We start from the raw sequence: 17,377 nt of genomic DNA, 5'->3' as shown, positions 1-17,377 counted from the left end.
CGTCAGGCAGCAGCAGGAAAAAAAAACCAAAGCACAGAATTATTTTGAGTTCGCCGTCTGTGTTTCGATGAAATCACGTAATTAAAACGTTGTAAAAAGTGGCAAAATGTGTTAACCAGTTTAGGCCGATTTTTGTATTTTTGTGCTCCCTTGCCGAGTGCCACAATTCACAATTTTTTATTTGTATGTCACTGGCCAGAGCTGATGCAATGCCTTTTAATGTCTCCCTCCACACAGTGCTTTTTTTTATTCCATTTGCCATATATCTCACTGCCGAGTGCAGCCTAATAGATACTTTCCATTCAGCACATGCAAATGTATGATTTCCTGCCAAGAGCCGAGAAACGCTGGCCACGCCATAAATAGGCAATTTGGCGCTTTGTCCGTTTAACGCCAACGAGCTCGCAACGAATCGAATCGAATCGATTATCGTGCACTTAACACCAACAGCTCTTAACCCGCAACAACAAGCCAGTACCCTTAAAGGTTTTTCTCCAGCAATTTTTGGAAAATCTCCTCGATCGGAGGCACCAGCAACAGCAACAGCAACGGCACCGCTACCAGGCGCAATCAAGGCCAGCTCCAGCTCCAGCTCCAGCTTCCAGCCAGGTGATCATCATTGCCGTGGAGCACCAACTTCGCTCGGTGCTGATTATCAACATGTGCACTGGCTGCTCGGCTCGGCAGCGCCGCATGTGCTTTTGCCCTCGATCCATAGATCAAGATCATAAATAGCAATAAGCCAGCCAGACAATGTCTGCTAACTGTTTCAGGCAATCAATCAATCCATCTGCCGCTGCAGCATCAGCAGAGTGCTGCCCGTTTGGAAAGTTCATTCAGTTGCATCGCTCTTGCCTCCAGAAAGGGTATATTGGCACCTGGAATGGTGCCAGTCCCTGGGAGCGATAACAGGGTAGCAGACAGTCCGGCATGCATCGGCTTGGAAGTGGCGGTGCTGCCGCAGAGTCAAAACGTGATCGATTGATTTGCGCGATCGCTGCAACGGCAGAGGCAAGTTCAACAAGCCCGATTGACTGACTGACTGACTGACTGCTGACTAGATAATTGTGGCGTTCTGCGGCTGATGCCACTTTTTGCACTAAACAGCCGGGGCAATGCAGACCGCATTTGCTGCATTCCGGCCCGGGCCGGGATCTGTGGGCCAAACTCGCTCGCAAACCAGCTGAAAGCGGCAATCTGTCAGCCTGACAGTTGGCCCAGTCGCAGAACTCTGCCGCTCGTCCGCTCAGCCGCTCAGCCGCTGTCGGCGCTGCATTTGATGATTGATGATTGTTGAAACGCGAACGAAATTATGATTAAATAAGTAATTGTGGCTAAACAAAAAGCAGCATCGATGAAGACCACGATCGGCTAAATGCTAAGCCGCATGGCAGTTGTTTTTTTTTTTCTTCTTTTTTTTGGCATTGGCCAAGTGCAGTTAGCCGGGCTCGAAGATGGCGAATCTACGTTGATCTTGGCCGTTTCTTTGGCTTTTCGCTTGGCTCAATTACTTGGGCATTGGCAAGCGTCAAAGTCAAAGTCGGCGGGGCCAAAACTGTGGGGCTTTGTTGACAAGGTCTAGTTCAAAGCCACCTAGGTGGTCGTTCCTCTGGCGGCTAAGGTCAAAAGCCAATCACAATCTGGGCCACACACACACTTTCAATACGCGCTCGCTTTATATTTTTCTTTTCGAAGCGTAAAATATTGGTGCTGGCAGGTCCGACTTAGCACTCGTAATAAATTCAAAAGCGTTCGGCAATTAAATCGTAAATTTTTACAACTACAAATTTACAGTTATTAAAAACATAATTTGTTGTTGTTGTCCGCCGTTATTAATTACTACAACAGTCGGGTGTCACGCTGTAAAACAACGGGACGGCAGGTGGCTGCTTGGCGGGGGGAGCGCAGCGCCCAAACGAAAGACTTAGGCAACGAACTTGAGTTCAATCAACATTTTCAATTAAAAGGCATTTCTTGCTGTTGTTGCCGTCGCCGCTACCACTGCCGCTTGCCAAGTCATGGGTGTAGTGGCACGTTTTTATGTGCATTATGCTGCAGCCAGGTGCGAGGGTCGCCCCACAAGTTGCTGCACAGTACAGTACAGTACAGGTAGCGGCCACTCAAGTCAAGCCACCCACCCACCGTCGCCGGGCAGGGAGCACGTGTTCGTGAGCTCCACTCTCGGCCCTGCCGCTAATCGTCTAATCGTCCATATTTGCCAATGTCGTTCGATCACTGGCTCGCTCAGCCAGTTGGCCGGATCGATGATTATCGCCAAATGTGTTGAGTGCGCAGGCATAACAGAATCACATGGCACAGAGGCATAACAAAGCCAAAAAACGAAATCGAACAGATGAAGAAAAAATTAATTAGAACAAAATGCACAACGAAAAGTTATTTACAAACAATGGGCGTGTCGCGTCGGGGCAAAACATTTGCAGCTCGGATTCGTATTTGTTTTGGCTGAAACAAAACAACAACAATTGGCCAACAATTTGTGGCGGTCCGCAAGTCACAATTGCAGGCACAATCACAGCCACAATGGCAGGGCCTATCGCGATTTATGTTCGTATGAATTATTGTCTAAATTGGCTGGCCAACAATTGACGAAAAGGTTTTCCATCTGCACGGCAAGACCGGTTCGCAGACAGATAGACGAACGGTCGGGTGGCCAGACAATTTCCAACTAATTAGGCGTGGTGGCTTTTAATCAAAACGATTAAAATGCTTTCGGACAATATTTTTCCACGCCTAATCAAAGACTTTATGCCATTTTCTGCCTGACAGCTGGCGGTGGCCAGCAGACTTGGACCCGGCAGCTCTGGAAAGGAGTCGGAAATGGGTGGCCACCGGGGTGGCCGAGGGGCCGATGTGGCTGCCATGGGATGCGGGGCGTGGCCATATCAAATTGTGGTACAATTTATTAAAAACGAAATATGTGTGAGCCGGGCTAAGTCGGGCCAAGTCGAGTCGGGCAGCCCGCGGACGATAACAAGTTGTCGAACCAGATGTCAAAGCGATTTGCAAATATTTGACAAGCGCAAAGCACCAAAGCCGGCAAGGAGAAGCCAAAGCCAACGGGTTTTGCGGAAGACCGGGGTTCCAGTCTGGGAGCTACTGGTGGGAAGATGAGTTTTTTCCACAAAATTGTGTCGACTTTCGGGAAGTCGATCGACACTGACCAATTTAGGGGTTTCCTTTTCCTCTGACTTGGTGTTTCTTATAGTATCTTTTATTTATTTTATATAAAAATAAGAAAGAAAGCTAACTTCGAGAAGCAAAGGTGACAAATCATAATAGCCAGCAAGACTATTACATACTTAAATCCAGACTGTTTGAAAAGTGTAACCAATGCTACCATATATATGTAGAACACAATGGGAACAAATTTCTATCAGATCACAGCAATCAAATATTTTAAAAACACAGTAAAATGAAATACCATACATATGCAAATGCCAATAAAGACATAAAATGAATTCCCATCCTCCGTATGATGCATGACCCGCAACGTGGTCCATTAAGATTGAAATCCCAGCGCCGAATGCATTTCGTTCGCTTATCAAGGGTCGAGCATCTTTCTCCGAGGCCCCTCAACTTCGGGAAGACAGCGTCAAAATAATAATAACATAAAACTTTATTTTATTTTTATTTTCAATTTAATTTTATTGAAAATCATCGCGAAACAAAATCAGCTCGACAAAACAAAAGGCAACGAAAGCAAGAAAACCATATTAAATATCAAGTCGCGTGGCCGGAGAGGGGTCATAAAAAACGAAAAGAAAATTTAATACAACAAGCGGCAGCGGCAGCGCACGCATTAAACCGCAACACCCTGCCCCCTGTCATTCACCTTCACGGCCATTGCCATCGGCCGGAGTTGGAGATGGAGATGGAGCCTGGGTCCAGGCTCTGGCCACTTTTCGGCCATTGTCAGCTCTGAAAAATCTGATAAGTCGCATTATAAGAACATAAAAACACCCAAAACCAAAAAACCCGAAAACAAACCCGCGAAAACGAAACATGCACGAGGGAGAGAAAATAATTTCAGTCGAACATTGCATCGATCCCAGGAGGAGCTGAGGTGGTAAACCAGGGTCCAGGATGAGCAGGACAGGGCAGGGCAGGGTAGGGCAGGGCGGGGCAGGATCACCGGCAGTCGCAACAGCAACAGCAACAACAAGGCCAAGCCAAAAATATGCAACATGCATGTTTTTGCGACCAATGTTGTTGCTGCTGCTGCGGTTGCGCACCAAAAATCCAAAGGGGGAAAAGTGCATTCAAGTTAATTTTGAGTACTGCGAAATTTTTATATTCTTGCAAAGGAGTAAAATATAAGCTACTAAATAAAAAGGTAATAGTTTAAATATGAAAAGAAAGCCCTACAAATCAAATTTTATATTTAATACATCCATATTCAAGCAACATAAATTTCAATGAGATCTTTCAATAAGTTGGAATACATCTAAAAATATAACCATACCCTTCAGCAGGGCATTCAATGGGAAGGAAAAAAAAGTCAAAAACGAAGTGAAAATATTTGGGGGCCATACAACGAAATGAAGTTGCAACAAGATACTTTACTTTACTTAAGGGCAAGTAGATGCACAGCTGATACACGGACATGGGAGAGACTGAGAGACTTGATTTCGACCCATTCCCACTCCCGTTGTTGCGGGTTTAATTTCTTGTGCAAACTTCGGGCCACTTGATGTGGGGCGTGTTAAGGCGGCATTGCAGCATCTCGTCCCATCGTCCCAGCATCTCGACCGTCCTCTTGGCCAGCATCTGCCCTCATTTGGCCAGCGTGGATCGGGGATGTGGTGCCGGAGGTGGACATGGACTTGGACAAGGGATAACTGGTGCCGGGGTATTGGCATTGTTTTCCATTTCTTGTTTTTATTTTACGGCCTCATTTGAGTCGTTAAGCTACGTTACGTGCGCATCATTTTGAGGTGTTCAATTAAAGTTTTGCAGTCCCCGGCTCGTGCTTTGCTTTTAATTACTCCGAGCGGTCTCTGGAATGGAATCGGATCGGTTGGGATGAACTGGCCTGGGATCGATCCATCCATCCATCCCGGCCTGGTGTGGCAATCAAGGCCCAGCCCATGAAAAAAAAAAAAAACAATTTAATTGTAAATAACAATTCCGAAAAAGTACAGACAGCGATGAAAATACTTTGCCAGGGGGTCCCATGCTCATTCCGAATCCCAGAGAGAAAAATAACCCAAGGGGTTAGTTCAATTTTTATATCGAATTTATAGGTTTAAGCCTCGCTGCTTGTAGTTAGAGTACCCACAGTTCGGTGCTCTAGCCACTGCTCCATCTTGATTCTGTGGGGCACTCGTTTTGTGGCTCATTCACTTGACTCTTTGGCTATTTATAGCCGATTTCATTTGGTGAAACTGTAAAACGCCTTTGGCCTTGCCGCGGCCAGCTCTGCGCCAACTCTGATTGATGGCGTCGACGTAGAGCATCGCATTTGTTAGATTTATTTTCGGCTTATTTATTATTTACCAGTGCGAGCTCCCCGCGAGCCGCGTTTGATTGCATGGTGATGAGGCAGTTTGGAGTGCATTTTCGGATCTTGCCGCTTGGCATTTCATCGCGGCGAAGAGTATACCCTCCTTTGAGTGTTTAGCTATGGCCACTTGGGGCGGCGGCCCGTGGTCCATCGTAGGCCTAATAAGCGGCATGCGGAACCGCGAGCCTGCCCAAATTATTTGCCAGCAGACTAATTACTTTGGCACTCGCTCGGCAAGCTTTCATCTCGTGTGGCATGCAACGACAGCGGCTCTGGAGTCTGGCTTGCCGCTCTGTGGGTCAGGCTGGACCGGAGGATTAGGATTTGCTGGCTGGCCACCGGTCAAGTCAACCTACTTACCGCCAAAGTCAAAGCCACAAAAGGTGATGATGGGGTTGATTACTCCGGCGACTTTCCTTCCAACTCCAACTCCAAATCCAACTGTACAAATAATCAAAAAATGTTTGGCGCATTTAATTTGATCGCCAGCACGTTTCGACCCATTCGGCTGCGACTTTAATTGAAAACGATTTTCGGGGCGCCTTTTCCAGATCACTCGACTCCTGACTCTGAATGTTTTCCATTCCGATCCCGAGTGTCAAAATCGGTGCACGTTTTCGAGTGGCTTTCACCCATTTCGGTGGGCGTTGGCGTTTGGCAAGGGCAAGATTTCCCCTCATTTTGCTGCGGCTGACCGAGTTGATGACCAACTCGATCCGTCATTAGACGGGGCCAATTGCCTTCGTATTTCGCTTGGCTCAATTACTGATAAACAACTAGAGTTTAGGTTAGTTTCGAGTACTATTGCTCTATAAAATTAAGGGCATGGCTGGCTTTGACAATGGGCCAATATTGGAGATTGTTCATCATCTTAAAGTCCAGTTGACGGACCAAGTTTAGAACTGGATGGACAGGAAATGAAACCTGATCCACGCAGATCATAATTCTATCAGTAATTTCATGCCTTAATATTCCGCTCTAACTTTGGCAAACTTTTAACGATTAAGACCCCCATAAAAATCGGTGTGAAATCAACTTTTGGGCACGCGCCCCGTCCATAAACTCCGCTGCCTCGGCCAGCGTCTCAGCCAGCACTTGACCCAATGCCTAGACAATGGATTTAATTTCCATTTGTCCGATCCGCCGATCCGTCGGTTCGCCGCCATGCGGGTGTGGCGCATCTCCGGCCAGGTCTTCTCTCGTTTTTGATCTCCGCGCCTCGATTAGGGCAACTCAGCGCCAACTCCGGCCACAAAGGGTAATAATAGAAACGGAAAACAGAAACCCGGCAAACAAATTGACTGATGCCAGCCCCGCCACCAAATCTGGACCTCAGTTGCCCCAAAAATGAACGATGCCCTCCCATGGGATGCCCTTCCAATAGGGTTTATTCCCTTATATAGAGTACTTTAGTTGCCACGAAGAATATAATTGAAGATTATGTTATGATATGTAATGCGGAAAAGTTTTAAGTTATAGTAATAGGTTAATTAGGACGTACTGTTTAAGCATTCAAATTTTCTACATTTAACATTCATAAAACAAAATCAATTCTCTATCGTTATTAATTTATTTGATACCTCCAAAACAATCCATAGACCCAAAAAGGGTACAACAATCTTCGCATTGGCCAGACTCTGGCATACATGGGATTTGATTGTTTTCCTCTTTTATTTTCTGGTTACTTTTGATTCAGTTTTCGTTTTCATTTAAGGAGAGGTCAGCGTTTGGGGCGTCTTGACCCGGCTTAAATGAAAAGCCATATTTCTGCTGATGCCTGGCCCCAGTTTCTGACGTGCGATCGATTGCGCCTGTCCGAGAGCTGAGCCCTCGCAAATTTGTAGCTGTCTCTCTTGGTGGGACTCACTCCAACTCCAGTTTGGATTCGGATTCAAGTTGGCCTGATTTCGGTTTCCGATTTTCGGGGTTAGGCAGCAAAAGTCATGCACTTGCCGCGTCCGATGGCTGTTGGTCGATGAGAGCAGTTGCCATTGCCCGAATCGAGCTGTACTGAACGAAATCGGAATCGGAATTGTCTTCTAATTAAGTGCATTTCGCTTAATTAATTTAAACTAACTGTAAATTGAGAGTTTGACTGCGAGTTTGGGCGCGGTGGCGTCGTCTGCGAATGCCCGAAAGAGTCAGGAGAGCCCGGGCCCGGGCCCAAACCCAAACCCAAACCCAGTACGGAGTACCAGCACTTGAGCTTGTTAAGGCTGCCGACCGGAGACGACCAAGTTTATTAGTTCGTGCCTTCATTTCGTAATTACTTCAATTGATTTTGCGCTGCTGATGGCAACGGGACTGCGACTTGGGTCTTAGGACCATCGAATTGAACGGAACTAAACCGGGCTCAAATCGAGCCTTCGTTGCAGCTCTTTGCGCGCTTCGTTGCCTTTGATTGTAAATCAGTTTACTTTGCCATTTAGAAGCCTTTGTGTTTGCTGCTGTGGCTCTCTTTTTTTTGGGTAGTCGCCTTGGCCAGGGACTGGCCCTGGGTGCTGGGTACTTGCACTGGATGCTGTATGCTGGCTCTGGGTAATGGTACAAAAGGTGAAATCACGATTTTCAAGTGCATCGCCATCGATATACAACGAGTTTACTTCGTCTCGCCTGGGCCATTGCAAATTGTAACTCTAACTGTACAACAGGTTCAAAGTATCTCCTAACAGGTACGCCTGCCCCGAAAAGGAGATCGGACTGGAGCCGATCCGCGGACTCAGAGTCTTTAATTATCGCCGAGGTATGCCAGCGATTCGCCCCAGGAGAACTAAGCAAATAAACATAGATGCTGCCTCTCCACTCGGCTGCCTCTAAAAAGTTAATTAGGCTTTCCTTATTTTCCCATTTGGCATTCCAGAAATCACTCAATTAGAGGCGAAAGGCCACCAAATTACCGAACGGCCAGAGAACCATAAACCAAAGCCATTCCGGCTCACGTGATAATAATCATGTGAAGAGTTTGATTTAATAAAGTAGCCGTCTGGCAGTTGGCCCTGCCGGGCAACTATAACAATAACTTTGCGGCCTTAATCGCGCCTAAACGACGAAGGAGGATCCCGATCCCGAGCTCCGTATGGTGGCCAGGAGGTCCAACCCCGGTCGAAAGCGGGGTCATCGGTCGGGGGGTTCAGGCTGGAAGCTAGGAGGCTGTAAGGCTGTGCGGATGGGAGGCTTTGAGGCTGGGACTTCAACACCTCGGCCGGCTGTGACCCATGGCCGGCTAATTGACAGTATCGTGACTAAAATCAATTTGTTGTGTGCAGGCACAGCAACAAATTTCACGTTGTTTGCCGGACGGGATGGGATCCGGTGGGCTGGAGCGGAACGCGGCACCTGGATGGCCAACTGCTCCCTCTATGAATGATTTACGATGCGTCGTTGCCGCGCTGACCCCGGAGTTCGACGTTGTTGAAACATCAAAAACATAGAAACAAAGACCCGGCGACCATCAGCGACGCCCGCTCATAATCAGCAGCACATAAACAACATTTCGCCGATCCAAGATCGCCGATCGCTGGAGATTTCCCCTCGGAGCCAGACCCCAGACCCCAGACCCCAGCCCAGCTCCAGCTCAGCTCCATTCCTAGATCCCATCCTATACAGACGTCGGCCAGACGAACATAATCAGCCGGGGCAGTGGGTGTCCAGCGGAGAGCCGTCTCTGGGGGCTCCGATCCCGAACCGATCAGCATCTTCAACATGATCATTACGTTTGTTTATTGGCGAAAATTTAGAAATTTATTGCTCATTCGTTACGAGCCCAAAATGTGCGTTCGTCGGGTCGTTCGCTCGTTCGTTCGGCTTTATGGAAAGCCAAATCTGTTCTCACACTTCGGGACAGGCCACTGACAGGTAAATAGTTATAACTAGCCACACTTTTTCTCTCTTTGTTAAATGTGCATTTAGACAACATTATCGTCAATCAACGGGTGGCTCTCTTTGGGCAAGATTAAGCCGAATTAGGGGCCCCGCCGGAGGGGCTGCCGGGATATTGGGGTTTCAACCTCGGTGTGTCTGGTGATTGCAGCCAAAAATAGCCGCACAATTGTGGCCAGGGGTCGTGTGTTAATTGCCCCAAATCACCGATCAGTGGGGGAAGTGTTTGCATCACATAACCGAAGCATATTTTTTGGCCAACGCAATACCATAAAAGATTATGGGTCAAGTGCCGCACCGCCAAAGTGCTTAAGTCTCCTAATTAACTGATTAGGTGGGCCATAAAATCGGACTTAATTCATTCCGCAAACCTGATGGCCGATCAGAAATCTGCTTGGACGAATTTGAATACCCCCCAAGTGGAGTTCCGTGTCGATTCTCCTCCTCGGCTTTCCCATAAATCGAAAATTTATCGCCTGTTATCTGCCGAGCCTTCAAAATGCTCCGCAACCATAGATGGAGATGGAGCTGGGGCAGCCACCCTGCAATGACGTGATAAAGCCGCGTAATTAAAATATGAACAGCGTTCATCCGTTGGCCCCAATATGGCCGCTGCCCCCGGTGGCTCTGCTCCATTTTAAATAAATGTTTTATGGCAACAGAAAGCACACAGAGCCAAGAAAAATGCTAGTCGCATTAGCCGAACCGAACTGAACCTCAAGGATAGAAAACCGGGCACGAAGAGCGGCTCTCACGGATGTGAATTTGTGTGTAGTGTGTTGCCAAGAGGCCAACACATGGCCGAGATGGAGCTGCAGTTTTCGGCTTCAGAGCTGAAGCTTGAGCTGGAGCTGGAGCTGCGGGAGCTAATAAATTTCTCGACGTCTGCCTGCCAGCTTGCCTGCCGTTTGACGCTATTGATCGTTAAGTAAATTGTCTGCAATTATGCCAAAAGGGAAAATAATAGAAATTATAACGAAAAGGCTCTGCGGCGGCTGTTGACTTTGTGTGGAGTCGCGTGGTGGGAAGTGGGATTCAGAGTCTGAGCCTGAGTCAGAGCCTGAGTCTGAGTCGCAGTCAAAGTCGAAGTCGAAGTTGGATTTGGAATCGGAATCTGTGACAGCCGCATTTGCGCATAAGTTTTGCCGCCTTATCGGGCCCAGAAAATGCTGGCGATAATAATTCTTGCTTAGGTGGCAAATTGCTGGCAGTTGCCAATTGCATGTGGGTCAGAGCACTCACGAATCCGCATCCAGATCCCGCTCCAGACGAACCCGACATTTATATTTATAACTCGTGCAGAGCCCGTTAATTGTTTCGCTCTTGATAAGTGAAATTTACCGACTCCCGGAGTCACCTAGCTCCAAAGTCGGAGTGGAGTCAGTGAGGCACTGCATGGCCTTAGCCTGGCCAGCTAGCTTGGCTGACCAGCTGACTGACAACTGACTGACTGACTGGCCAACTAACCGGGCTCCGACTGCGACTCCGGCCTGTGTCAGTTGGCTATCGCAATGTTACATCCGTGCGTGCTGTCAATTAACATGGCCGAATCGAACAACCGAATCAATTAAGCATTGCCCGGCGATGCTAATAATGGCCACGCCCCGAGCCCCAGGCCTGTCATAAGCCGAATGCAAATCTGCATTCCGAGGGCAATTCCAACAGTAGCCACTACTGGACTAGTTCCAAACAAAATTCGGTTTGTGCCAAGTCAAGACACTGCGATCTGGCCTGTCCTCCCTGCCATTTGATTGATGCTTGTTGGGGGCCGCAGACAAACTGTTTAATTGGTCAGAAACCGAGTTGGTCGAATCTGCATTGTTGATTACATAAGCGCCGCTGGGTTGACAAATGTTTAGGCAGGACTCTGATCCTGTTTTCACACATTGTGCAACACGCCGGGACCACGACAGTTGAGCTATGTTTTTTCGGTTGACTTTTTCGGTATTTTGGGTTTTGTGATTTTTCTGGGTTGGTTTTCTAGCCCCGCCCGCGCATTGGCACTTTCGGCCGAATGTTCGATTTCAATTGGAAATCTCGGCAACGTGTAAAAATATTTGTGCAACTGACTGCGTTTTTGCTTTTTGGCAGTTTCTGTGTCTGTAACTGTTACTGTTTCTGTTTCTGTTTCTGATTGCTGCCTTTGATGCATTTCAAATGAGTTGATTTATGGCGAGTTTTTGGCTGGCTTTTGAATGACTGAATGACTGGCTGCCTGACTGACGGACTGACGGACCTGTGCTAACTGGCTGGCTTGTGTCTGTCGCAGAGCATGAATGAAAGCTTGTTGATGTTGTGACAGCTCCAAAAACTGGACGGGCTCAGAGACATGTTAAACTGCTTTAATTACTCCGGCCAGGCCAGCATGTGTATGCACCTATCTACATATGTACACTGCTGATTTTCGGTCCATAGATTTATGAGAATTTATGCCGCACCCAGTTGCAGTCGCAGTTCGAGTCGAAGTCGGAGTCACAGTCGCAGATGCAGATACTGTTCGCGTTCCAGTTTCAAGAGCTGCCCTTAGCCAAAAGGAAAGTTTGGCGGGGGATCCTATCCCGACTGACCCGCAAATAGTTCCATTTCGAGCGGGGAAACAGCATTTGACGCCCACGCGAACACGAGCCACAACAACTGGCCCACATGCTAAATGACCACCCTTCCCTTCCTTCCTGTCCAGCCTCCGCTCTCACTCACTGGCTCCTCCTGGGCTGCAGGAGGGACTTTGATAAATTCCGCACAAACACACGGGTAATTTGAATAATGTGGCGGGGGCTGCGGCCGAGTAAGGGGGCATCAATCTGTCAACGCCGCGACGTCGCATTCTGTTGCATGCGCATGCGCACAGTTTGAGTTCGATGGGTTGCCTGCCACTGCCACTGGTCCAGGTCCGCATCCAAGACGACCGGCGATCGCGTGCCGCCGACTTCAGCTTCAGCTTCAGCTTCAGCTTCAGCTGCGGCACCAGCTTCCGCTCCTGCTCCTGCTGCTCCTCATCTTGGCAGCCGCATTTGTTCGCCGCGTGGGTCGTCGCAGTCATCGTCGTCTATCAATTAAACAAAGCGGCGCGGCGGCAGCAACAGCAACATCAAATGCAAGGCCGGCATGGCTGCCAGGTACCCCAATACATAGGACTACTCGAGGAGTAGGAGACTTCAGACTGCAAGTCCCACTCCCGGCTGGACCCGATCCGTCCCGATCCGGCCACCCAAAACGCTGCTCCAGTTGCCATTTGAGCAGCGCTTCCGCGCTAACGGCCAGGGCAACCAGTTTTATTTCTGTTGTTTGCCGGCACTGGGAAAAGTTTCGCTAAACAATGCCAAGGAGACGTGATGAATATTATAGGGAAAATAAGTAAAGAAAATCGGTCATTGTTACAAATAATATAAGGATTTAAATCGTTTGCATTTGCATTCCATGTAACAAATTGTCTAATGAAAATTATGAATGCATTTGCTCCTCTTCTATCCCATCTGATTTCAAGCTTTGGTATTTGTTTATGTTATTTTTTGGGTAAATTAAAGTTTTTCACATATCATAACTAAGCCAAAAGTGCATTAATTTCAATTCGGAGAGCTTTCCAATGTTTGCTTTTATTAGGTTAACAAATCTGCATACTCAATTTCTAGTTTACAAAATTTTAATTTTTTGCCAATTTTTTTTCGACAACTTTAACAACTTATAACAATTTTAAATTTTGAAAAAATTAAAAAAAATGTATTCTTTTACCGGACATGGCTAAATCGATTCTGCTGTTAATGCTGATCAATAATATGTATGATTTATAAGGTCGGAAATGATTCCTTCACTGCGTTTCAAGCTTCTAACCAAAATTATGTTAATACCCTGAAAGGGTTTACAAATAGTCCAGTTTTTGGGATTTTTTTCACTGCAGCCGCTTTGTTTGACTTTGTTTGGTTTCATTTCGTTTTGTGTGTTTCGCGGGTCTCGTGCAGGACAAACATGGAGCATTATTTAACGACACAATTCGTGCAACTCCCACGCATGCAAACGGCAACTCCAAGGAAAACAAAGCCCCCCGAAAAACGAGGCGAAAAGCTGAAAAAAAGAAGAAAAAAAGCACAAAATACAAAACTGAAAGCGAAAAATGCGAATTGAGGGTCTGAGGTCTCCAGTCTGATGGCTGATGGCTGGGCTCTTAACTGATGGCCCAGCGACCGAAATTGGCACAAAAATGTCACCAGCCTGCCCGCTTCCCTGCCTGCGCCTGGAGATCGGGATGGGGTTGGGATGGGGCTGGGTCTGGGACTGGGCTGGGCTGGAGAGGATCAGGGAGGGGGATCACGTGGATCCATCGATCATCGGCGCGGAAAATGTCAAATTGGTTTATCAGCCCACAGGAAAGGCGGCTTTAATGTCAGTTTAGCAATTTGACAAATGACTTGCGATAATAAAAATGCTAAAAATGTGGCACGTCGCGAGGTGCATACGCGTTCATCGAACTCTGGCTCTAAGCCCGACTAAAACCGATCAGCAGCTGTTATCGATAAGCCGCTGCTTGTTGGTAGCATGTTAGATCACATGTAAGTGGGCCTCCGAGCCCGAAGATTGACGATCGCAGCGACGACGAGGATCGTGGCCATCGCCGGACATGGACATTCATAAATCGGTTGTATCGCATTTCAGTAACCACTGCCACAAATTACACGCAGCCCGGCGACAAGGGGCATTAATAATTGCCCAGCTAAATGCAATATCGAAGCCCCGAGAGCAGGCTTATCAATAAAACTGTTCAACGGCCACGCCCGCACACACGCACTGCCAAAAGTGCGGCGGCTCCTCGGGCTCCAGCCCCGGCACCGGCCCCGGCTCCCTTCCCCCTGCGACTCCAACTCCGCCTTCGCCAGCGATACCGATTCCGATTCAGATTCCGATTCCAGGATGACTAATTGCGCAAATCCATGAGATAGTTTTTGGCTCTCAGCATTTGCACGATCACTTGGCCGACCGGCCGGCCGTTGCATAATGTGCCGCTTAGATTTGTATCTGCCGCATGCACCATGTTGTTGACTCAAAACGCTGTCAAAATGGCCAGCCAGAAATGATTCGTGCGATAAAGAGCCAAAAAAGACAACGGCAAGCAAACAAATGCAACAAATTCAGCAACTTGCGGATTGGGCTAGGCCAGAGCCTGCTCCAGCTCCGGCTTCTGCTTCTGCTCTAAGTCTAGCTCCTGCTCCTGCTCCTGCTTCTGCTTCTGCTCTAGCTCTACTGACTACTGGCCGGGCATGGACATTTAATAAACAATTTTGCACCATTTTTCAGCCACCCGTCCGGCTGCTGCTGTCACTTCGGCTAATGGCCGTCGTTAGCTGTTCATCTGCGCCGGGCTTATCAATTTATCAGGCCCGGCCCCACCGGCAATTAGCCAGTCTAAGCGTCTAATTAAGTTGCGCCAGCACGAGTAGATACAAATGCTGATCGATGGCAGAAGCATCGCAGTCCTGAGAGATGGACGAGGATGAGGTTGCGGGCCAAGACTGAGGAAAGATTATGATAGTCGAGAACATCAGGCACTCTTTCGAAACCAACAAAGAGTGTGTTGCGAATTAACAAACTTTTATAAAAACGACAACAATGAATAAATATATACTTAAACAAATAAAACGAAATGTGGACTAGAGTTCGGTTCGATGGCTACTTGTCTGTCTGATCTCCCGATACAGTTGCTCGAAGAACCGACACTCCTGCTCTGAAAGTGTCACCACCAGTGTGTCTGTCTGCAGGTCCATGTCACTTGAGTCTAAGTCTGCCTCGGCAGAGAGGCCATAACCATGGGATGGCATGGAGGGAACGGGCTGAATGTCCGGTCGGAAGTCACGCCGACAGAGCGGACATCGTGTGTCCTGGCCCAGCTTGAGATATCGCTCGAAGCAGTCCGCACAAAAGGAGTGGCCACAGGAGATGCGCCTTGGCGAACGCTGTTCATCTAAGCAGAATATGCATGGACTGGAAGTCATGGTCGGAGAGCAGTCGCTTCTCTGGCCTTCCATTTGCTTACCAATGGCCTTGAAGTACAAAATATACAGTTTTTCTAGTTTTGGGAAACGTTGTTGAAACGCAGAATTTCCAACTTGACTAAATGACATTTCTCTCCGGCCTACTATGTCAGGGTTTTTACATTAGTTTTTAAATTCGTTTAAATTTCGTTCGAGCTAGTGTTGCTGTGAGGTAATGATACAGATGCCCAAGACTAAGTGCAGACATATATCGATAACAGTGCTGGCCGGGGTAACACCTCTCGACTTCATCCCAGCTGCACCCAGCTCAGTTCTTGATGAAGTTCTCATTCAGATCGTGTTCGGATCGCCGCAACTCGTTCCCAGGCAGCTCTTTTGCATAATTCCATTTAATCTCGGCCAGAGTTGAGGGCAATTTTCAATTTGCCGTGCCGGCGACGCTCCTGTGGCTGTTATTGTTAATATTGCCATTGTTGTTGCCGGCTGTTGTTGTGTTGTTGCCATTCAAATTGCATTCAAATCAATTACATTCGAACTAAACATAATTCATGTGGTATGGGTTAATACAACAAATTACAACTGACATTTAAGCAGAAACATGAAACGGACAATTTAACATGAGCGCGGGATGAAGGCAGAAAGAGCCCAGGCAAAAGAGAGATATGGCAAGCTCCGAGCTCAGCAGCGGCAACTACTTCTGGGGCTGGCTGGTTGGTTGGTTGGCTGGCGGCATCAGGCATCATATGCTGCGGCCGAAAAAAAGGCCAGAAATATATGTATGTACAAAATTCGAATATACAAAATCCGAAAAACAGAACTCGACTTGACTGGGGGGAGCCCCACACCAAATCGCTGCCACTCGGCTCGAGCTGGGCCGGCCAGCAGTGAGCAATCAAGGCAGAGTGACCTTCAGTATTCGCAAAAATGAAAATAAACAAAAAGCCTGAAAGCGACACGAAAAAAGTGCAGCCCCACACACACACACACACACACACTCACAGGCGAAACAACAATAAAATTCTTTTCTCACGATTGTTGACTTTAACACTTGCAGGAAAAAATCAAAAGCCTTACAAAAATACAAAACCAAAAAAGTTACGAGTGCGAGTGGCGTTCGAGAATTCACTGTCATTGCCTGCGACTCTGAAACACAATGAAAATGAGCTACTGCCTCTGGGAAGTGGCTGCCGATTCCGCTGGCGACATATTTCCGAGGCGGAAGAAGACTCGAGACCAACTTCGAGGCTGGGATGGCCGAAAGTTCCCTGCTCCACATGCATTTCAATGGAAGCGAAATCGAAGCGGAGATAAATGTTCTGGCCTGGCCGGCTGTTGTTTTACTTAATTTTATGTGCTTTGCATATTTTCACAGGGCCGGACATTAAGCATTTTGCATGCGTGCCGAGCTCATTTATTTGCTGCAGTTTCTGTTTATCGATTGAATGCATTCTGGTTTTGCCTTCTGCAATTAAGTGAAATTTATGTTACTGCTGGTTCGTCGCTTAAGTCTTTTGTTTGCGGCCCGCGCGCCAAGGCACGTAAATTGCCAAAAAAATATAAAAAAAACGAAAAGCCGCAGAAAAATGCGTTTCCTACTTAGCGTGGGCAGACAGTAAGCCGGCTGAAGCCCCCGCGACCTTCTCCCGCTCCATCGATGACCCCCCTCGCATCACATCCCAGCCTGGTCAAGCTCTTTTGGCTATCCTGCTAGCCAGCTCCTCATTTTAATCCGCCGCGTTGGTGGCGTGCATACATAATGCATAATTACCGGTTTCACTTTTCTCTCCGCTGGATGGCTGCGATTATCTTGGCATGCCTTGGCGTTTTTATTCCACCGAACAGATATTGTATTTTACAGGCACTGCGGTTTTATTGCCTCGCTCGTATGGTTTCTTAATTTTTAATTTTTATGATGTGTTAATGGATATTTCTGTGACATGACCTCCTGGCGTGCCGTTGTCGTTCGTCAAGCCTGTCCGTCGTCCCGTATTAA

The 17,377-nt window shown here is 47.6% G+C and overlaps 1 protein-coding gene across 1 annotated transcript; it reads right to left on the bottom strand.

Annotated features, from left to right (window-relative positions):
• Positions 1-14,966: 14,966 nt before the first annotated feature.
• LOC110185082 (uncharacterized) lies at positions 14,967-15,696 on the bottom strand. The gene has a single exon (XM_020953766.2). The coding sequence runs from the start codon at positions 15,511-15,513 to the stop codon at positions 15,043-15,045; it is 471 nt and encodes a 156-aa protein (XP_020809425.2). The 5' UTR covers positions 15,514-15,696; the 3' UTR covers positions 14,967-15,042.
• Between the last annotated feature and the right edge of the window lie 1,681 nt (positions 15,697-17,377).

Source organism: Drosophila serrata, unplaced genomic scaffold (genome assembly GCF_035046125.1).
Source record: "Drosophila serrata isolate PLE 108 unplaced genomic scaffold, ASM3504612v1 contig_382, whole genome shotgun sequence".
In the NCBI taxonomy this organism is placed as follows: Eukaryota; Metazoa; Arthropoda; class Insecta; order Diptera; family Drosophilidae; genus Drosophila; species Drosophila serrata.
Note: the sequence above shows the minus strand (reverse complement) of the source record. Positions and strands in the feature narration are given on the sequence as shown.

Excerpts from the sequence above, each read along its gene's own strand:
- LOC110185082 (XM_020953766.2), bottom strand. The coding sequence starts at position 15,513 with ATGTCATTTAGTCAAGTTGGAAATTCTGCGTTTCAACAACGTTTCCCA.